Genomic DNA, 20,987 nt, shown 5'->3' with positions numbered 1-20,987 from the left:
TCTACACTCCTCTGACATTTCTCAAATTTTCGCATTTTTTTTACAATTTTCCTGGCACTGATACCAACGTATTTTCGCGTTAAATTAAATTTACAATCCCCTGCCTGCATAATTTTGAATCTTTTTCTTCCAATATGTACTATTTATGGTGTCCTCCTTGTATTCTAATATTCTGTTAAGAGTTCTGGCCTGTCTGTAGCCTGTCTGTGTTAATTATGCGTAATCAAACTTTGTGTCCCTTGAGGCCAAATTGTATCATATCCAATAAGATTACTAGCATATATTTACGGGCTTGATCGTAATTTCTGTATTTCTTGCAGCTTGCTCTAGTCTCATTCCAGCGACACACTTTACACATTGAATTGAATTGCACTTTTGCGTGGTACGTGTACTTAAGCTTATTTATAGCCACCGCCAATATCTCAAATGATCGATTCACTAGTATTTTTAGTGCAAGATACACGAGACGACATAATTGCCTGGTTCTTTAGCTTTACGGTTGTAAAGCACCAATACCCTGGAATCTTATCTTATCAAATGTCAGTAACTTAAGTGGGCCTCGAACTCTGGACCCCTGAGTTCGTAGTCAAACAGTATTACTACTGGACCACTAGACATGCACATATGCGCTAGCGAACAACATTAAGTAAGATATGGCGTTCTAAAAAGACAAGTTTTCCTTTTATTGAAAATGAAAGACAAGTACAGTTTAAATAGATATTTTAATGGTATTCAAACAAAATACAGCTTTCTTACATCCAGTTTTAAATAATTGACTTTTGAGACTTTCCTACATTTTCTTGACTGAAAGAGTGTTAATGTAGAATGTAGATTACAAGGATCTTACATGCCTGTTACCACCAAAACAGTTTTCCGAGAGCCGTAAATTCCTTTCTGCATCTATAAATAGCAATTACTTGCCTTGCATACCGTTTTTAAACAAAATTGTGACACAAATAATGCAAAACGAAATATTTTCTTTGTGGCACTCTTTCTTGTCGCAGCGTTCTTTAACAAAGCGCTTGAATTCAATGTCTGTAAACAGAAATGACGTCATGAAGTTTCAATGACGCACAACAGCAATATTAGCTTTTCTTCACTCAAGGGAAAAGATACGGTGATCAACTACCGACATATCTGTCTTTCCCCGCATGGTAGGTTAGATAATCTTCCTAAAGTGCAGGCAACCACTTTAATTTTCATTCTATTGCTGACAACCTTTTAGTTATAGAAATCTGGAAGTGTGCATGCTAAAATAACTCTACCTTGGTTTGGCAACCAGGATTGGAAAATCAAACTTTGAAAATATCTCCAGTAAAAATCTAATATGTACCAAGCAGTCAATGAGCACAGTTATCTTAAGCGAACGTTTAAACATGGGAATAAACCAAATGACGAACCCGAGATCACCGTGGTTGTATGTAAAACAAGTAAATTACTAATTCTGGTTCTTCATTTTCTTCTGCTTGTTTGAAGCCTGCGGAAAATATCAGTGTAAAATTGTTTTAGGCAGTTCACAAAGTTTCTTTATTTTTTTACAACCCGGAGCGTCAAAATCTAGTTTCCAACAGTTAGTTTTTTTTTTGTTGAAAATTTGCGTTACGCTTTTTATTGAATATAGTAGTTATATTTAAAAGATAATAAAAACATCATGTATTCCAATACGACTAGGAAATGCTTAAATCATCACAGCGGTATTATGTTGACGTCAGGTCGACCTGATATTTAGCGCAATGTACGCACCGAGAAAAAGCGCTTTCAGATTTAATCTAATATTTTACTTAATAACATGTTTAAAATGAAATGTCACATTGCACAACTGTCTTGATTAATTTACACACATACCAAGTTGGTTATTTGCTTTGCAGAATAATTCGCCATCATTTTCGCCCAAATTGAACTCTTCCGCAAGACGTATTACCATTTCCGGTCACTGTGTGTATAACAAAGGAACGTAACGACCTACCATTTACCGCCATGCATGCGCGAAGAAACAGTACTATCATATTGATCTAAAATTAACAAAAAAAGACATATTATAATTGAAAGAATTTATAACAAAACCCTGTTTAAACACAATTAATACACTCGGGCGGTTATACTTCGTTCGAAATAACCGCATTACCGCACATCGTGCATAAATAGTGTTATAACACGGTTTTGCTATAAATTATTTCTTAAATAAAATTTACCATGTTTTTGAAAGACTTCTACACGTAATGTGCAATGTTTAAAACAGATGAGAACAGAGTTAGGGTACTGAAACGTTTAATTCTGTATGAGATGTGTATCACCAATGATTTAAACAATGAAACAATGAAACTGTAAGCACAACCTTGCTAAACCATTTCAAATAAAAGTAAACTTAGAAAAACTAACAATAATATCTCGCTTTTATGTGAAGAGATCAAGAGTTTACAAAAATATAATCTGTGGGAATAGAACAGTGTAAAATGAAACAATACCTATGTTACACATTATGCTGCTGTAGTACAAAGTCATACCGCTTTTCAAATTATAACGTGTACATGTATCATATTTTTATTTGAAAAGATGAAAGAAAATTATTTCATAGTACGCCATTTCTCTCAGTCTCTTGAAATTTTGAGTATACATTTTGCTATTTCACTTGAATATTGAGATGTCTGCACTGGCAAATTAACTGCATTTGTCTAGGACTGCACTGTTCTTTTACGGTCAAATTTCCAGATAGGAACCCACTTATGTGTATAATGCAGAACTACTTAACACGTTTCACTTTTTAATGCAATTTTATCGTATCATTTAATGGACATCTTTATTAGTTTTTTTTTTATCTTTTTAGTCATCTCCATTTAAGGATTTTCTTGAATTTTAAGTAATCATACTCAATCAAGCTCTTTCAGTAAATGTCCCGCTTATGTATATATTATCACAGTTAAAACTGCAATTTATTGCAAGAATTAAGAAGAAACGTGAATAACAATGCACTCAGAAGCGTAATGTACTCTTATATACGGAAGCTTAGAAGGGCCTTCAGTTGTGAGAAAATGTTTTCACAAGTACAGAAAACTAAGACGAGATGCCTAAAACTTTATGGTTTTCTCGCATTAAAATGCTCGCACTGTAGTATATTTTTCCATCAACACGATTTAAATTTAGTTGCAAAGAAAAAATCTTTCGTCATTTCGTATATTTTTATATCGACAATTAGTTCTGAATAAACATGTTGGAATAATTATTATGAGATGGCTAGATATGTTTTGGTGATGACGTCTTAAATATTTCACGATGCCGAAATAAAACTTTTTGCATTTCGCGTATTTTTGTCGACATTATTTTTGGAAGTGGCATCTCAAATACTTCTTTGAAAGTAACTGCGAAGACGTTATACGGTACATGACCACGTGCATAAGACTGTTTTCTCAGAATGTATGTTTTAGCTGCCTCTGAACAAAGTGTACTACATCAATTAGTTTCAGAGAATAGATAGGGTTCTTACAATCATTCATTTGTCTGCATCTACGTCGGCTTCCTTATTTGTATAAGTTTTATCTATCTTACTCGATGCGGCCCTTCCGCAAACACACCTTGGTTAAAGTTTTAATGTACTTTCTTTTTTATCTCTGTAATTACTTGATGGAATACTTCAACCATAAAATAGTTATTTCTCATCATCACCCACATCATATGGCACAAAGGTCATATCTCTCGCATCAATAGTTCATGAATTACCCCACTTTTTACTCAGAATTTCAGTTTAAAGTTTTTTGTGCACTTTCTATCTAAATTATAATAAAAACGATCTGATTCAAACTTGAAACAATTGTTCCACATCATCACCCATTTCATACTCACCCACATCATATGACACAAGGTAAATAACTCTGGCACAAATTTTTCGTGAAACATGTCCGCTTTTTACTAAGGATTTTAGGTTGATTTTGATGCATTTCCATCGTATCTTTGTTATTATAGAAAGAGTTTGATTAAAAACACTAACAACAATTGTTCCACATCATTATCCACATCATTTAACACAACGGCCATAACACTTGCGCCAATGATTTATGAATGATCTACCTTTATACTTAAAATTTCAGGTTAAAGTTTTGATGCACTGTCATTCTATCTCTGTTAGAACCAAACGTATTTGATTCAAACTTAAAATAGTTGATTCACATCATCACCAACATCATATGACATAAGGGCCATAACCATTACACCAATATTTAGTAAATTATGCCCCCTTTTTGTTTAGAACTTTAGTTTAATTTTAAAGCTTTTTCATCGTAACTCTTTTGTCACTAAATGGATTTGATTCAAACTTAAAATGGTTGTTCCACATCATCACCTACATCATATGTCATAAGGTCAATAGCATTTACACCGGTATATTATGAGTTATGCCCCCTTTTTACTTAGAATTTCAGGTTAAAGTTGTGATGCACTTTTGCTCTATCTCAGTGATTCAAACTTAAAGTAGTTATTCCACATTATTAGTCACATGATATGAAACATGGGGCATTACTCTTGCAGAAATATTCCAAGAATTATGTCCCTTTTATACTTATCTAATGTTTTGATACTCTATCTCTATATCTATTATTACTAAATACATTTGACACAAGCTTAAGCTTCATCCTGATTAGAGTCATTAAACACTCCAGTGACAGCTCCAGCTTCCTCAAATGTGCTCAAAGTCACTATCCAGCATCGAAATTAGCAAGAGCGCTGTCTCCTGTGACGGCTCTTGTTTTATAATATGTTAATTATAATAATCAGGTCAAAGATTTTTCAGGATTGGTTTAATGAAAATCGAGAATTCGGGCTTTACAGTGTAGATTTCCATGCTTCCGATTTTTGACTGAATCCTTTGCCTATAATTTAGTAACAGTGACCTTGACCTAAGGTACCAAATTTCACTCAAATATACGTTGCTCTTTTTTAAGGCTACATAGCTGGCAGATTTGGTCTGCTTATCTCATTTTTGTGAGAAAATAAGTTTTCTATATTTAGTAACGGTGACATTGTCATTGACCCCAGTGATCAGAACGCGTACCTCAGTCAAGAAAGTTTGATATGTACAAAACTTGGTTGCAACATCCCATTTGCAAAGAAATGTCATATATAGTAAACATTATACAAGTACTAAGGGCACTATTCTGGTGCAGTGCCGCATTTACCAGTGGCAGTCAAAATTATTACCACGTTTTATTGAAATACCCCTTACAATGTCTTAGATATGGTTCCAGGTGGATAGAAAGACAATAAAACTCTACATAAGTAATATATGTATATAAGTACAAGGGGCATTAACTCGTTTCATCTGACTGAAACTTGCATGATCACATTTCCTTACCTCACTTTACATTGCTACCAAGTTTCATAAAAATAGTCTAAACCATATTTTAGGTATGGCTTTCGACGGACGGAAATTGGAATAAAAACACTAAGTTTGTACTATATATAGATGTACTAAGGGCGATAAACATTGTCTTTCACAGACAATCTGACTGAAACTTGCAAGGTGGCATTTCCTTCTAGCAATTAACATTTCTACCATATTTTATTTTAAATACTCCAAACAGTGACATGTCTCTGATAAGGCTCCAACCGGACTGAAACACGGACGACGGACGGACGGACAACGCAGTTTATCCATACCCCTGTGGGAAGGATAAAAAGCAAATGTAACGTTAAGGTATGGAGACACTCAATATGGAACGTGTGACTTATTTTGAAAGATGAATAGGAAACCATGTCGATAAGAAATGTACGAAATGTTAAAGTGTTTTTCATTGCAATAAGCTGAAGTCGAGATGTTAGAAATAAATTACTTCAATGCGAGTATTTTTGGCGAGAAAGGCAAATATCTTATCAATATCGCGCAAAGATTTTTCCGCGATGTAATTAAGTACAACTTCTCGACAATAATAATACGAAACATAAAATCTTTCTGTCTTTGTACGAAGATTCAAATCAAGTTGTTTGAAAAGTTCGAACCAATGCGGAAATTTCAACGCGAAAAAACCTTTAAGTTTTAGGGATCTCGCCTTAATTTTCGGCACTTGTGAAAACATTTTCTCACAACTGAAGGTCCTTCTAAGCTTCCGTACTTATACTTTCAAAGCCTTAAAGCGTTTTCCAAGATTTGAGCTATACATTGTATTTTGTCATAATACTTCATTACTTTACTGTGCGTAAGTATGTACATGTATGTTCCTTTAATAATTTGTTTACAAATGACATTTTTTGAACGTTCCTCCTTCACATTTTTTTTTAAAGATGACCTTCTTATTTAAACGTCCCCTCTTCACATTTTACTTAAAGATGACCTTTTTATTCAAACGTTCTTCATTCCTTCATATTTTATTCAAGGACGACTTTTTATACTTACGTCCCGTTTTCAAATTTTATTTAAAGAGGACCTTGTTATTCAAACGTTCCTCCTTCATATTTTATTCGAAGATAACCTTCATATTTTATTCAAAGATAACCTTGTTATCCAAAAATTACTCCCTCATATTTTATTTTAAGTTGACCGTATTAGTCAAACGTTCCTCCTTCCTTCACAACTTATCTAAAGATGATCCAGCATTAAAATGTTTATTCTTCATATCTTATTTAAAAAGAAAAAACGTTCGTACTTCACATTTCATTTAAAGATGACCATATTATCTAAACAACCTCCTTCACATTTGATTAAAAGATGACCTTATTATTAAACCGTTTCCTTCTTCACATTTTATTTAAAGATGACCTTACTATTCAAACGTTTAATTCTTCACATTTTATGTTCAGGTCAAGATAGAAAAAACACGATTCAATAAATTTGACCTTTTTCTGCTTTTCACAGTTGTTTTGCACTGTCTCTTCATATTTGAAACAAACACAGGATATAATGTAGCCAATGACTTCGACTGACATGATTCGGAAACCTCGTTCATACAAACGTCATAAAAGTTCACTAAGTTACAACTCTCCTTTCTGTTTGCGTGCATTTTGAAAAATGTTTGTATAGCACAATTCATAATGCCTTCCGTACAACAATTTCCTCCATGACCTAAAACAAAATGAAGCATCTTCACTTTAACAAGAAGGTACCGCTCATTTTACAAAATAAAATGATATTTATATCAAAACTAAGAAGAAACAATAAAATCGATTTTATAATATATATAGCTTACACTTCAGACAATTCAAAGTAAGAATGAATGAACACATACAAAGGCCATCACTTTACAAAAATATTTACAAATGTAAGTCCTTACGTTTTGCTATTCTATGTCTCAAGTGAACAAAAGAGTCGTTGCCCAGACAACGAAATGATTTTCTCACTGCGAAACGAAGGTCATCCAGCATTACCATCCCCGTAACAAATTCTCTTCTTCCATTTTCTTTTAGTGATCCCAATATACAGCTAGTAAACTGCTGCAAACACAAAAGAATCAGAATAAATATGACAATAATACAACTTTATTTTAAATTTGCAGTGTGGTTGAAGCTTAAAAACTTGTAATAAAACTCACTAAAATTTGCAAATGCATTTATTGCTTATTTAAGCCATGTCATAATTATGGACAATAATACTAAATCAACAAATCTGAGACCTTACCTTAACGTCCATGCAAACATCTGTTCTGTTTTGAAGAGAATATCTCAAAAGTTGTGAAGAACACACGAGCAATGCAAGGGTCTGACATCTATCTACAAATAAATGTCACGTCTATAAATAGGAGAAGTCGCTTTTCCCCCCATTTATATACAAGATTTTATATATAATTTTGTGTTTCATTTTAACTGAAAATAAATACTCCCATTCTGTTCCAATTTTCTTGTCAGACACATTTACAAAATAGGAAGAAGAAGTAGAAGAAGAAACAAACACTTCGTTGTCAAGCAATTTTGGATTTATTTAATCTCTGGTACCAAATTACATTTAAATACCTAAACGGAATAAGTTGCTTTAGCTTAGATCAGTTTAATTACTGAACTAATCTCTAATTAATAACAGTTTATTTTCAATCATTCAAGAATGACGACAATTATTATGTACCTCCTTCCCCTCGTAATTCTGTTTCGATGACAGTTGCGTTGTGTATTGCATCGGGATGATCATAAGGGGAATATAACTGCGTACGATGAATGCGAGATGGTTTTGGTGACACGGGTCTTGGCCTGCAAAAATGTCCCTTCTTATGGTCAATTTGACGACTTACCATAAAATACGCATTTATTTTTTTTTATTAAAAAGAAGGTTTTAATATCTAGATCTTGCATTCCTATCATTTATAAAGTGTCAACTTGCATAATGTGATATAACTTGAAACTGATATTTTTAAAAATATTACTAGAAAAATAACTTTACAGTGTCATATATTCTAACATTGCTATCCTTAAACATTTATGTGAGCGGATAGCTTTCGTTAGTCTACTTATTTCGTGTAATATGAAGTTTTAACTGCTACAATCTCAATTCGTTTGTCTCTGTCCCTTCAAGTTCAATTTTTATCCAGGTTTGAAGAACATGACCCATCAAAGGTATTTCATATTGAAAGAAGAAGGAAAATACAGATATGTAACACTTTTCATTGTATTTTAGTTCCATTGATATCCGTAGAAGTCTGCATAATTGATAATTTTACTAGTATGCACGTTAGCTTTCTAATATAAGCTTAAAATGTATATGTCGCGGGGCTCGTGTTTCCATGGTAACGCATTTTCTCTCAGTTTTAAACAACTATGCATAAAAATAGGTGTTTTCGACGGCTTCAATGCCATTCTGTTAATGACCAACATGAAATATTTGGGTAATATTATCAGCAAAATACCAAGCACTTTACATGGTACCCTATTTTTCTTAAATTTTAAAGTAACCATGGCAACAGAGATGTTTAAAATAGGTTATATCTTGCTTTTTTGTTGTAATTTCTTCAAAAAAAATATTGAATAAGATTATCTTTCTAGTTGATGTAGCTTTAAAATATATTATTTCTAACGTAAATTACATTTTCGTGTTATCTGCATTTATTCAAACAAATTTCACAGCTTAGAATACGTACAGCAGTACCCCTCGTCTGCCATTTTCATGGAAAAATCGTTCAGCGTGGTGCTATTAGTTTCAGGGATATTGTTGAAATGAAAATAAAAAGCCGAAGCTGTGTTTCTTAAATAGACCAGTGTCAACGATTTAGATACATAGGCCACGGGCTTCGTTTCCATGGTAACATCAATTCAGTTCAAGAAACCACAATTTTCTACAGAAATCTGAACAATTTTAGATCTTAATTTTAGTATTTAAGTAACAAATTATCAACGGAACCTGCAAAATAGGTATTACAAAACAAACTGCAAGACTTTTTATTTAAAAATGGCCGTAACAAGAAACCTTTCACCCAACTATATTCCAAATAACACCGGTTGCCATCATCCATTTTCTTACATTCCGTATAACATTTCAATATAACTACATATTAAAAGAAGCAAAATTTTGATTATTATTTAGAGCAAAAGACTCATAAAAATATTTCAGCAAATAATGGTTAATTGAAAATAGTTAAAATAAAGAAAATGTACAGAATCACGTACTTTCGAGATAAAAGCTATTAATTTTGCGCGGTAACTGACACGTAACGTCATGACGTCAATGACGTCATTTTAAGGCAACATTGTTTTGAAGCGTTTTTGCGGCAATTTATTCATTATTTCTGCATTATTAAACAATAAAGCATCAGGTCGAAGACAGATTCATGATTTGTTTTCAGAAGAATGAATATACAAACACACTGAGTTTGTCGTAAACGTCGTCGTAAACTGTCACGTTAGCTTCCGTTTGGACATGCGCACATACAAATATGAAGGTATCCTACCTCCTTAACCATTTTGAACTGGTTTAAAATCGAATACTCCAGTTGGCGCATACGACTTTCCCAAACACATTTTGTCTCGTGAGAAACAAATAACTATACTCAGTTTATTGCCTGGTAATGGAGTACGCTGTTCAGGAAGCAAGTATGTCCTTAAAACGAATTATCAACAGTTACTGGGACATTAAAGGCGAACAATTAAGTCGTTCAGACATGAATAATACACTCAGTCCGGCCTGGCAATAGGTTGATGACACGAAGAATAATGTAACGGAGATTCCCTTTGGAAATTGCTTGTATTCATTTTACAAGATATTCACGCAGATATATTGTCATTCTCAAATTCACCGTGTCTAGGATTTCTGTCCCAGCCTTGTTTCTCTAACACTATAAATCTAAATAAGCCTTTCATTTTAATTCATGAAAGAAATCGGTTAATAGTTTATCAGTTACTCCTAAAAGCTGTACTTCTGCTGAAAGCAATACATATTATTTATAGAAAAAAAATCTAAATAGAGAAATGAAAATTTTGGTCATTGAAAGTCATCTTATATTGCTTACTTTTATTAAAGAACGAAATTGCGTTTCTTAAAGTCACATGGAATGATAATCTTACTCTTTAGAAATTTATTGCCTTACGTAAATTTTTAAACAATTCAATTCATAGATTTGAATATCCGCAGGAAGTATAGCGCTCATTTAAAATTAGTATATCTATATTATCTTAATACACACATTTCTGTGAGAGAAGTTTAAACCTTATGATCAGTGTAATAAGTCTGCCTAAATATTAGAAATAGATCCTTTAACCAGATAGATGCTCTGAGGAGATAACATATCAAATAAATTATTCAAAGAAGAAACAAATAACATACGGCTTCTTTTCTAGCTCTTTATGTGGCGTCTGATCTGGTGGCCGAAGTCCTATAAGTCCATCAACAAAGCCATGATAAATTGCAAATGTCAGTAGAAAAGGCTGAAAATATAGACAAATGATATGACTATACTTAAGAAAATGAAATTCAAAATAAAATGGATCATCCCACAACGCATATCATATGCATGATGTTCAGTTTAGTTAATCTATAAGTGGGATGAACAGTATAATGAAGCAATAAAGAAAACATACAACATGATAATGTGATATTATAGTACATTATTCAAAATCGAAGTTCTGATATTCGTAGCATTTTTACAATACATTGCTAACTTGAATAGTGTATTCCTATTGTTACTTTGTATCAGTTCTAAGAACTTGAACATACTTGGTCTTGGTCTTGGACTTTTTGATACATTGTTTTCTTACATCTGTGTAACAAGAACATATAATGATAAAATGAAACTCATCTTCTATATCCCTTTCATTACAACATTGACAATAACGTTCATTTCTTTGTAATCTATTTCTGGCGTATCGTCCAGTATATATTCTAAGACTATGTGCAGAAATTCTAAGTCTAGTTATATACAATCTCAAATTGTTTGGTAATAGATCCAAGTATTTTTCATAAGTAAAACTGAATTTAAAATTATTGTACAGCTCTAGCACAGCACTAGTTTCTTTAGATACATGCCAACCTTGAATAAAACAGTCAATAACACGTTGCCTAAATATATCCATAAAATGTTTACACTCAATTACATAAGGGTTATTCCAAATATCTACAAAACCATAATCACATAACAGGTTCTTTAATTTTAAAACCCAATTATTTAATCCTTTATTACAATCACTTAATGATTTTTGATACACATAGCGGAGAATAATATTATCAGTGTTTAATATTTTAAACCAATATTTAACAATACGTAAATAACGTGATATATAAAGTGGATATCTTCCTAACTCTCCATAAACACCTGTAGAACTGGTTGTTAATCTTACATTTAAAATCGTTTTACAAAACTTTAAATGTATCCTTTCAATTTCTTTCGACTTAGTAAATCCCCAAATTTCCGAACCATAAGATAAAATTGAACCAACAAAAGCATCAAAAAGCTGACATAATAGTTTTGGCTTAAGTCTATATTTCCTACAGTTAACCATTAAAACATTTAATGCCTTAAGCGCTTTACCTGTGATATATTCTTGATTAAGTGCAAAATTGCCAGTGTAGTTAAATACAGTCCCTAAATAATTGAAATTATCTACTACCTCAATATTGTTACCGTTATAAGACCAAGATTCGTTTTGAAGTAAACCTCCTCTTTTTCTGAAAACCATAATGTTTGTTTTCTCAGTATTGACTTCTAACCCCCAATCTCTACAATATTTGTGTAATTTATCTTAATGCATTTGAAGTTCCTGCGGCGTTTTACCTAGTATAACCATATCATCAGCAAATAACAACAAAAGTAAAATCATGTCCTCTATATCTATTCCAGAACTTGTATTTTCTTGTAAAATAACTCTAGATCTTCAACAAATAAAGAAAACAGGACAGGAGACATTATCTCCCTTTGTCTTAAGCCTACCGCGTATTCAAAATAATCGGAGTAATCATTACAAGATCGAACACAAGACTTTACTTTTTGATACATATCCTTGATAATTCTCAATAGTTTACCTTGTATACCAATTTTATACAATTTCATCCAAAATGCATTTCTATATATAGTATCAAAACACTTATCTATTTAACTGACACTACAACAGTCATTTATTGTGGTGAGGTGGCCGTAAAATTTCACCCTGTAATTTGACTCCATGTTACTAGTGATCGTACTCCTCTCGAAACACGGGGACCATGCACTATATTTTTAGAAGAACAAAAGTAGTACGAAGTGTTGTACTTTTTATTACTTATCATGAAAATGTTATTGTTTTGCTAGTATGCATTCTATGCTTTCACAGATCATTGATTTATTTTAAATTCATACTGTATTTTTGTAGTTAATGTACGAAAATAGAATGGCTTTGAAACAAACGAATTCTTATTATGTTGATATATGTAGAAAAACTAAAGAAAACTTCTTAAAATGTCTTTTTTCACTATGTAATGTAATAGCTCTCTAATCGACAGCGCTATATCTTTACACATATACCTCGTCAAAGATATGTATAGAACAGTTCTTTTGTTGGGTTTAACGTCACACCGACACAATTATAGGTCATATGTCGACTTTCTAACTTTATAGATGGTGGAGGAAGATCCGAAGTGCCCCTCCGCAGATCGATTCTGTTTCTCATATTTAGACATCCTTAAACATTTGAAATCCGTCCTCTGGCTCTGTGCAGCAGCTAGGGTACGAAATCGGAAAACAACAATGGTTTTTGTAATATATTTACAGTGTGGCTTATACCATCTAGGGCGTAAAGTTGAATAATAATTTTATTTGAGGTCATAATTGAACAGTTCTGACTGCCCCCCCCCCCCCCCCCCCCCCCCCCTTATTACCATATTAACACTCGTTATTTGTTTTGTAAAAAGATGAAAAATACTTCTGCACCGCGTCATTGTAATATATCGCTCGTGAAGTCGCAATTTATTTAATAATATGACGGGTTTTTTTTTTATTAAATAGGCTAGGGCAGCTTCTTTACTCTTGACTGTTATTTAAAATTTATCTTAAAGCTTACACCATAGCTGTTTATTATCATCGACTCGCTTCTTCTTCTACTCTAATTGACAGAACAAAAGACATTTGGTCAACCAGACGGTCATAATTCAATTCCCAGAATCGATTGCTCGGACCAAGTTGTCAGATTATCACATTAGATGTTAAGACAAAAGACACTGCGTTGTGTACGTCGCAGTAAAATATACCACACTGTTTACAGACACATTTAAATTGGTCGTATTCTATATATTTTCATATTTACTTGTCCAAACGCACACAGTCACTGACAGTTTAAAGCTATTCGTTCATAGTTACGCTACTTTAAGTAATGGGATGATTCATATATAATTAGATTTGACATGAAATACTTGTCTGGCATCGAGAAGTGACAAAAGAAACTAGAAGAGTGTGTTTTTAAAGAAACCAATGCATTTGATCAGGATTTAAGAATTTAAGATATTAAATGTCGAAGTTAATTTTGAACATGTACAGAGAAAAATGAACTAAATGTAGTCAGCATATACAAAGATAGATGAAATGTTTATAATCTGCCTAGAGAGTGAACAATGTACATGTACAGAGAAAGGTGTGTGTAACGAAAACTGTCAATATTTACTGAGAAAAAATGAACTTAAAATAACATTTACAGAGACAGGTAGAATGAAATAGTCAGAATTTGAAAAAGGCGATACAAATGTTCAACTACAGTTCAAATAATTTAATCAAAATATGTGAAAGTATATTTTCCGGTACAAGTGTGAACGAAGCGCTTCCATAATAAAAAAAAAATGAAATAAACTTCGTATAGTATATATATAATTTTTAATTTCCTTATATTTTAAACCATAACGCACGAATACCTACGTATATTTCTTTTAAAGGCCTTTGAATTGTGCACGCATTAATTTAGATAACAATGCCAATTAGATTTTTACAAAAGATAAACTTCATACAATGTACATTTTTTTAATATAAAGAAGATTGTTTCACTGATAACTAACACAATAAAAGAATATTTCCTATCCTTCAGTAACGTATTTGTCATGAATACATCTTTCAAAACGTTAATTTTCCACGAAAACAGGCGTTGTGATAACCGTTACTTGACGAGAGCTATTCCACCTAAAAGTATGTAACATGGATTCAAAGAAATTAGTGTGAACAAAGAAAGAACAAGGAAGAAATGTGATGATGGAGTGATGAAGTACCATCTGATCGCGATACATAAAGTGTGAAAACCACTGGTCTCAATACACTTTAAAAAACTAAATGTGTTTTATTTCTAGACCACAATTTATTCCTTCAATGAAACTTTAAATTAAGTGTTTCGATAAGATGAGCAAACGTTTTGTCCAATATTTGACCAATAAAATTTCAAAGATGAACAATTATATGGATGTTATATGATCCTTTTCCACTTTCGTCCCGATACAGCTCTCTGAAAGTAGAAGCAATTTGTTTCCTACTAGAGATATATATTCAATTCAATTTGCATAGTCCTTTTCATTGTTATAAATGTGGAGCCTACTAATCTAGGCTGTGTTATTGCTTTATCATAACATATTTTCTATGACCTCCTGTTGATGGCAAAATATGTATTACCTTATTTTGGTATAATGGACAGTGTCATATATTAATAAGTACTTCTCTCAAAACACGGTTCATGCGGTCATGGCAGTATACGTTTTATATCACTGAAAGGTTTTATATTTGTGTATCCAAATAGCAAATAACTGCATGATAAAATAAAATCCGATCATTTAAACGATAAAAGTATTCTCTAAAATACTCATTTTGCTACCTACATTCTGCGTTTTTCATCCTCTTCACTTGACATACTTGCTTGTTATATTAGAAGTGAACGCCATTCTAATAAAATAAGATCCCTTGGAAGCATAGAACGCAACCAAGCAACATAATAGCAGACTCGATTTCGTTGAGTATGCTCATGAAAGTTAATGAAATGTGAAATACCCCTCATGCCCCTAGCACCGACTTAATTGAATTATATTACAGCTAAATGAATGTTCTCAATTATTCAAAAGGACCAAAATGTACAACACGGAGTCCAAACCGGTCGTCTTTTAATGTTTTGTGTGGAAGAGTTCTAAACGTGAATTGATCTTGAATTAATTCCCATCTCAAAACACCTGTAATGTATTTAAACACATTCTAATAAATCAAGTTAAGAATACCTTATTCAGCAAATTAAGTAAAACAAAGGACATTGCGCCTTTTCGAATGAAACATTTTTCCAGTCTTTTCATTTTCCAAATATTTATTATATAATACGCTTTTGTCTCAACATGAAGAAAAACATTTTTTTTTTCAAATTTGGTCTGTATTCTCGAAAGATATGTCATGTCTCTTTAAATTAAATAGTTATACTTGATTTGATATCATCAACTCTATGAGATGATCTATGAAAGCACAGAACGCAAACTAGTGAAAATAGCCAAGCCGGTTTTCGTTTGAGTCAGTTTATAACATGTTCTGAAAACTTATGCCCCGCCCCCTCCCACTTTAACCAGTTGAAATATTACAGAATAACCAAGAACACAAATAATAGCAACATTAATTAGAACAGAAAAGAACAGAACTTTATGAAGGAACACAGATTACAAAAAAAAACCAAAAAAAAAAACCAAAAAAAAAAAAAAAAAACACTTTGCAATAACATGTGTACAAAACAAAATACAAGAAATCCACAAATCACTGATGGGAAAGGATATATTTTTGTAATAAGCTTCAGTGTGCTGAGCTATACATACAGGAAGGATGTATCATTGCAAAACAACAACAACAACAACAAAACAACAAAATACTCCAAGTCTTCCGTTAGATGTTTCAATCCATCGCCGAATAAAAACCATTAAAACCTGCTTACAAAACGTATTATTTTCTTTTCCGGTTTAAGCATGATTCATTTACCTATAACAAAGACCGCCTTTGCATTTCGCAATTTTCATCTTTACAGATATGTTTGACTGTATAACTATATAAATCTCAGCATCCACCAATAAATTGATTGCTGTGATACTATTACAAGAACAGAAAACAGTAACAAAGAGCCTCCTTTAGGTTGATAATAATTTTGTTTTCAAAATTATGACGATATTAAGAACAAATAAAGCGATTTAGTGCATGTTAGGCAGTATTTCTTGTATACTTGTGCATTCGTTAAAATGTGTATACATTTGTCAAAACGTATGTCAGACAATATAAATTTGATGTAAAACAAGGAATAATATCACGCAAATTAATATTTCAACTGAAAGAAAACTAATTTATATTTTTGTAATCTATAATAATTTGTGTTTTCTTTCTCTCTCTCTTTTTTTTTGCTTTTAAATAAAATGAGAATTTAATGTGCATCTAATGACATGTTCCTTAAAAAGAAAGTAGCGACTCCCAGAAAAATATAACATTTTTAAGTTTCTTCAAACGTCAAATTTGTATGGTTAGATTGTAGGCATGTGCGAAAGATAAAATGTGCCACACTTGAAAAGTTAAAATGAAAACAGAATTGTCAGCATTTTCAACAGTATGTTTATTGAAGAATTCGATTATATGTAAAATAATTTAAGCAGTTTCGAATTTACAAAGCCGTCTAGTGGTTGAAAGATGGCCGATGCTATGCAAATATCAAATGAAAACACTTATATGCTTTTTTGCTAGAAAACAGTATATAGATTAAACGCCACAGCCTAAATGATTGTGAATGAAAGTGCGTTTTCATGTTTTAACTAAGAGCAAACGACTTGTTATACTATCCTTTCGGAGTTATACATTATACGATAATAAAATGATCGTTATGATTCCATCTGATATTGTATCATGGTACCCTAAAGGCGGTAGTTAGTCGCCAAAATGTTTCTGTATCCGGAGGCATACTGTCTTCAAATTTCATATCCAGACAGTATCGAGCATTCATTTAATGCAATAGGTGAATCGGTGGCTTTTATTTTAGAAGGAATGTGCTAAATTAACATTGTTTACATTAAGATGAAGTCCTCAAAGTTACTTTCCAAATCGGGCGAGCTGATTTGACTGATGTTTGATAATATATTGGATCCACAGGACTGGTTTATTCTTTCAACAGTAGTCGAAATGTAAGGTTTTCTTAAAGTTTTAATTTCCTTATTTGAAAGTAACCCTGAATTTTTACCAAGATGTTTCCAGACCAAGGAAAAGGAACGTTGCATAGAAAGAATAAAAAAAATGGATTCCCAGAAAACACCAAAACCAGTTAGTTTGACATTTCCTCTTAAAATGCAATAAACACGGAACGCACAATTTACAACGACAGAATAATGCAGCGCAACCTATAGAAACGAAATAAACTATTTGGAAGTTATCACTTTGGTTGGTCATCTTCAAAAAAGGTAAAACTGTTTAAATCAAATTGAAATATACCCAACTTTATTTTTGTCCCCAGAAACGCTACAAATATGAAGGACTTGTCTCAAAGAGTTATTCTTATTCTCTACTACCAGTAATAAATGTAAAATGAAAGACCCTTAGATATGCATGTTAATTAATAGTGTCCGGAAATAGGGGCGTACATGACAAACTTACAGTTTAATAACGAAAACTCCAAAAGTATATAAAATTTATTCCGTGAAAAGAACGTAAAAGGAAGTATTATTGGAATATAAACTTTGTTTGAATTTATTCCTTTTTATTACCAGTTCTAATGTTCAATATTATTTCCAATAGCGTTAACGCCATAAATATCATTAACATTTGTTTCTTTTTTCGCAGAAGTTTGAAAGCAGAACATTTCCATCACAAGATATTATTTAAAAAGTGCTTTCAGCAACATGGCTGAACATTTCTTCAAATTTCAAGATTTATGAATTTGATCAAATTGATCTGTCAGGAATTTGATTTACAATTCAAATCGGGTGTGAAGAATATTTTTATTCATTAAAACTGTAAAGGATTGAAAAAAGTCAAAATGAATTAATGTAACGTTCTTTTGCCCAAACTAAATAAAGAATTTTACAAATAAGAAGAAATTTATCATAAGTGTTTATAATGGTGTAGAAAAAAATATGTTCATCATCTCCATAAGCAAAACTAGGAAAATTAAGTACAAGTACGTGGATAACAGATAACAAAATATGTATTTTATTAATAAATAAATAGTATCGATAAATAAATAAAATCTTAAATGGTTTTTTATTCATTTATTCATTTAGCATTATCGCTAGCCATACGATATTATGTAATAAATTTAGATTTTTCAATCATTATAATTTGCAATCTATAAAATATTTAAAATCATTAATCAGTACCATTTTAAAGTTGATATTTAAGATATATAGACCGCTGTATGATCACATAAAAGTTTAATGCAATCTGCTTTGCGGATCGAAATTTGAATTTTCAAAACGCCACAAAAACTTTCATAACATTCTAAATAAAACAACTTTGCTTTTGTCACGTGATAATTACAAGATGCAAGTTTGGCATTCTTTGTTAAGAATAAGGGAAACAAATAAGCATTCAAGCACAATTACGAAATTACATGAGAAATGGACGTCTTTCCTTTCATTACAACTACATGTTACATTCCAAAGTTTATGTATATATACGTACAATTTTCAAACCCATTATTAATTTGAAATACAAATTAATTGTACCAAACAGTTTTAAGTAAATGAAATACCGGTATTCCTAGCAGGAAATGAACGAACTGTGAGGTTATATATTCCGTAATGATTCAGCGTTACTTTTTAACTAAATAACGACCGATTGTCACAGTCACTTTATTCTATATATCTGTTGCAAAGTACGTCTTTCATTACACAGACAAGATTTTTTTGCTATTATATTTTAGTAACAATATAAAACTTTGATTAACAATAAAACAGACATATATTATATCTTTACAGTGAATTTTTGAGTAAGTAATAATAAATAAACAAAAGTGATAATGAAGTGATTCTACGATTGTGCGAAATACGTTCAGAATCTCTTTGAAGCATTGTATGTATAATACTATAGAATTTGATGTCAAATAAAAGAAATTACCATACTGCATAAAGATAAATTTGAACATTACAGTTTGAGTCTTTTGTTCTTTAAGGCAATAGCTACCTAAATTTACCATATATCAAACAGCAACACTTATAATAAAAGGAAAGTGATACTTACCGCGAGTTTCTGTAACGTATCCATTGTCACACCGATCACATAATTACTGATATTACTGGCTGTAAGAACAAGGAACTGATAGAATATCTGCTATAAGAGAATGTCCAATATTGGTAAACCTGACACAACATGAAAGCTACTTTATAAAATGTCCTTAAAAGAGCTCTGGGTATCGCTTCAGTATGTCAAAATAAATTTATGTTTTTGGAATAAGTTTCTTTTACCACAATTCAACTTCATGTTATTGCAATCAGTAGTTTCAAACAGAGGGTTTACGAAAAATAAAATTGTATGCAATATCAATTAAATTGAATGAAATCTCAATTAAATTGTATGAAATCTCAAATCTCAATTTGATGAATTTCGATTTTTGAAATGTGCAGAATTATTAAGTTATTACTTTGAAAGTCGTGATCAAACGTACTTCTGTGTAAGACCTGCTTGTCCCAGATCTTGTTTTCGATCATATTCTCGAGATGACCTTACTAAAGATGATTCGTCCTCTCCCTCCCTCCTGCAAAGTTGATAATATGTGTTTGTTAACTGGCAGTCACATGTAAGTGAAAAAATAAAATCTATCATACGGTCAAATGAATAATATAAAAGTGAATGTTTCTCAGAATGAAGTTATAACATACCCTCGTACTATTCTTGTAACAATTTGTGTAGCCTGGTAGTTTGTTTTGGGCATTTCACAAGCTGATTTATCAAAACACAATGATGTAAGTTGTAATGTACATCTGTCTTTCAAGTAGGAAAGCATGATACCGTAACATTTACTCATTGCTAATTGTTTTACTACTATAAGCAAAATGTTTTATCTTTTTATTTTTTTTTTTGATATCAACCACTTCAATAAGAAAGTATTCTACAGAACGGTGGTGTCAGCTGTACTGTGTACATCATGATTATCTGACCCTACATGTTTGAAAAAAATCAACATGAAATTTTCTAGATCACAGCGTGAAAACACTGATGTCAACATGTATCAAACACTCATAAAATATTAATGGATAATGTGATAAAACAAGAGAATTATAGCACCAATCGATCCTGCATTGTGTCTGAGTAAAAGTGCCCTGTGTATCAATTGTCATGTAAAAAATAAACTTTATTTGCTGAGTAGTTTATTTGTTTTTCGTCAACCAGCCAAGTAGTTAGTGTATTTGGAGGTTTTAATTTACGGAATGTATAATAATCTGATGAAAGATTCGACCCTCCCACCCCACCCGCAGCAATATTGGTAATTTTAAATAAAATATCATCCTGTATAACGACCTTGAATGAAACCCATAAGCATAAACAAATTGTTTTTAATCTTGAAATACCACTTGACAATAGGTGCTTTTAGCTAAATTAGTATGCACAGATCAATACAATTCGAAATGAAATTAAAAATATATTTTGAACAAGAAG

The 20,987-nt window shown here is 31.8% G+C and overlaps 1 protein-coding gene across 1 annotated transcript; it reads right to left on the bottom strand.

The window, feature by feature from the left end:
* Window positions 1–750: 750 nt before the first annotated feature.
* Window positions 751–19,707, bottom strand: LOC123548824 (uncharacterized). Its single transcript, XM_045336385.2, has 6 exons — window positions 19,572–19,707; window positions 10,724–10,824; window positions 8,039–8,160; window positions 7,598–7,689; window positions 7,254–7,413; window positions 751–7,045 (listed from the first exon to the last, which is right to left on the bottom strand). The coding sequence occupies exons 1-6, from the start codon at window positions 19,593–19,595 to the stop codon at window positions 6,780–6,782; spliced, it is 765 nt and encodes a 254-aa protein (XP_045192320.2). The 5' UTR covers window positions 19,596–19,707; the 3' UTR covers window positions 751–6,779.
* Between the last annotated feature and the right edge of the window lie 1,280 nt (window positions 19,708–20,987).

This window comes from Mercenaria mercenaria, chromosome 6 (assembly GCF_021730395.1).
Source record: "Mercenaria mercenaria strain notata chromosome 6, MADL_Memer_1, whole genome shotgun sequence".
Taxonomy (NCBI): Eukaryota; Metazoa; Mollusca; class Bivalvia; order Venerida; family Veneridae; genus Mercenaria; species Mercenaria mercenaria.
This window is presented reverse-complemented; position numbering and strand designations above follow the sequence as displayed.

Coding starts and splice junctions, on each gene's coding strand:
- LOC123548824 (XM_045336385.2), bottom strand. CDS start 19,595: ATGGATACGTTACAGAAACTCGCG. Junction 7,414..7,597: donor ATGTTTGCATGGACGTTAAG/GTAAGGTCTCAG, acceptor TTGTGTTTGCAG/CAGTTTACTAGCTGTATATT. Junction 7,046..7,253: donor GAGACATAGAATAGCAAAAC/GTAAGGACTTAC, acceptor ATTTTGTTTTAG/GTCATGGAGGAAATTGTTGT.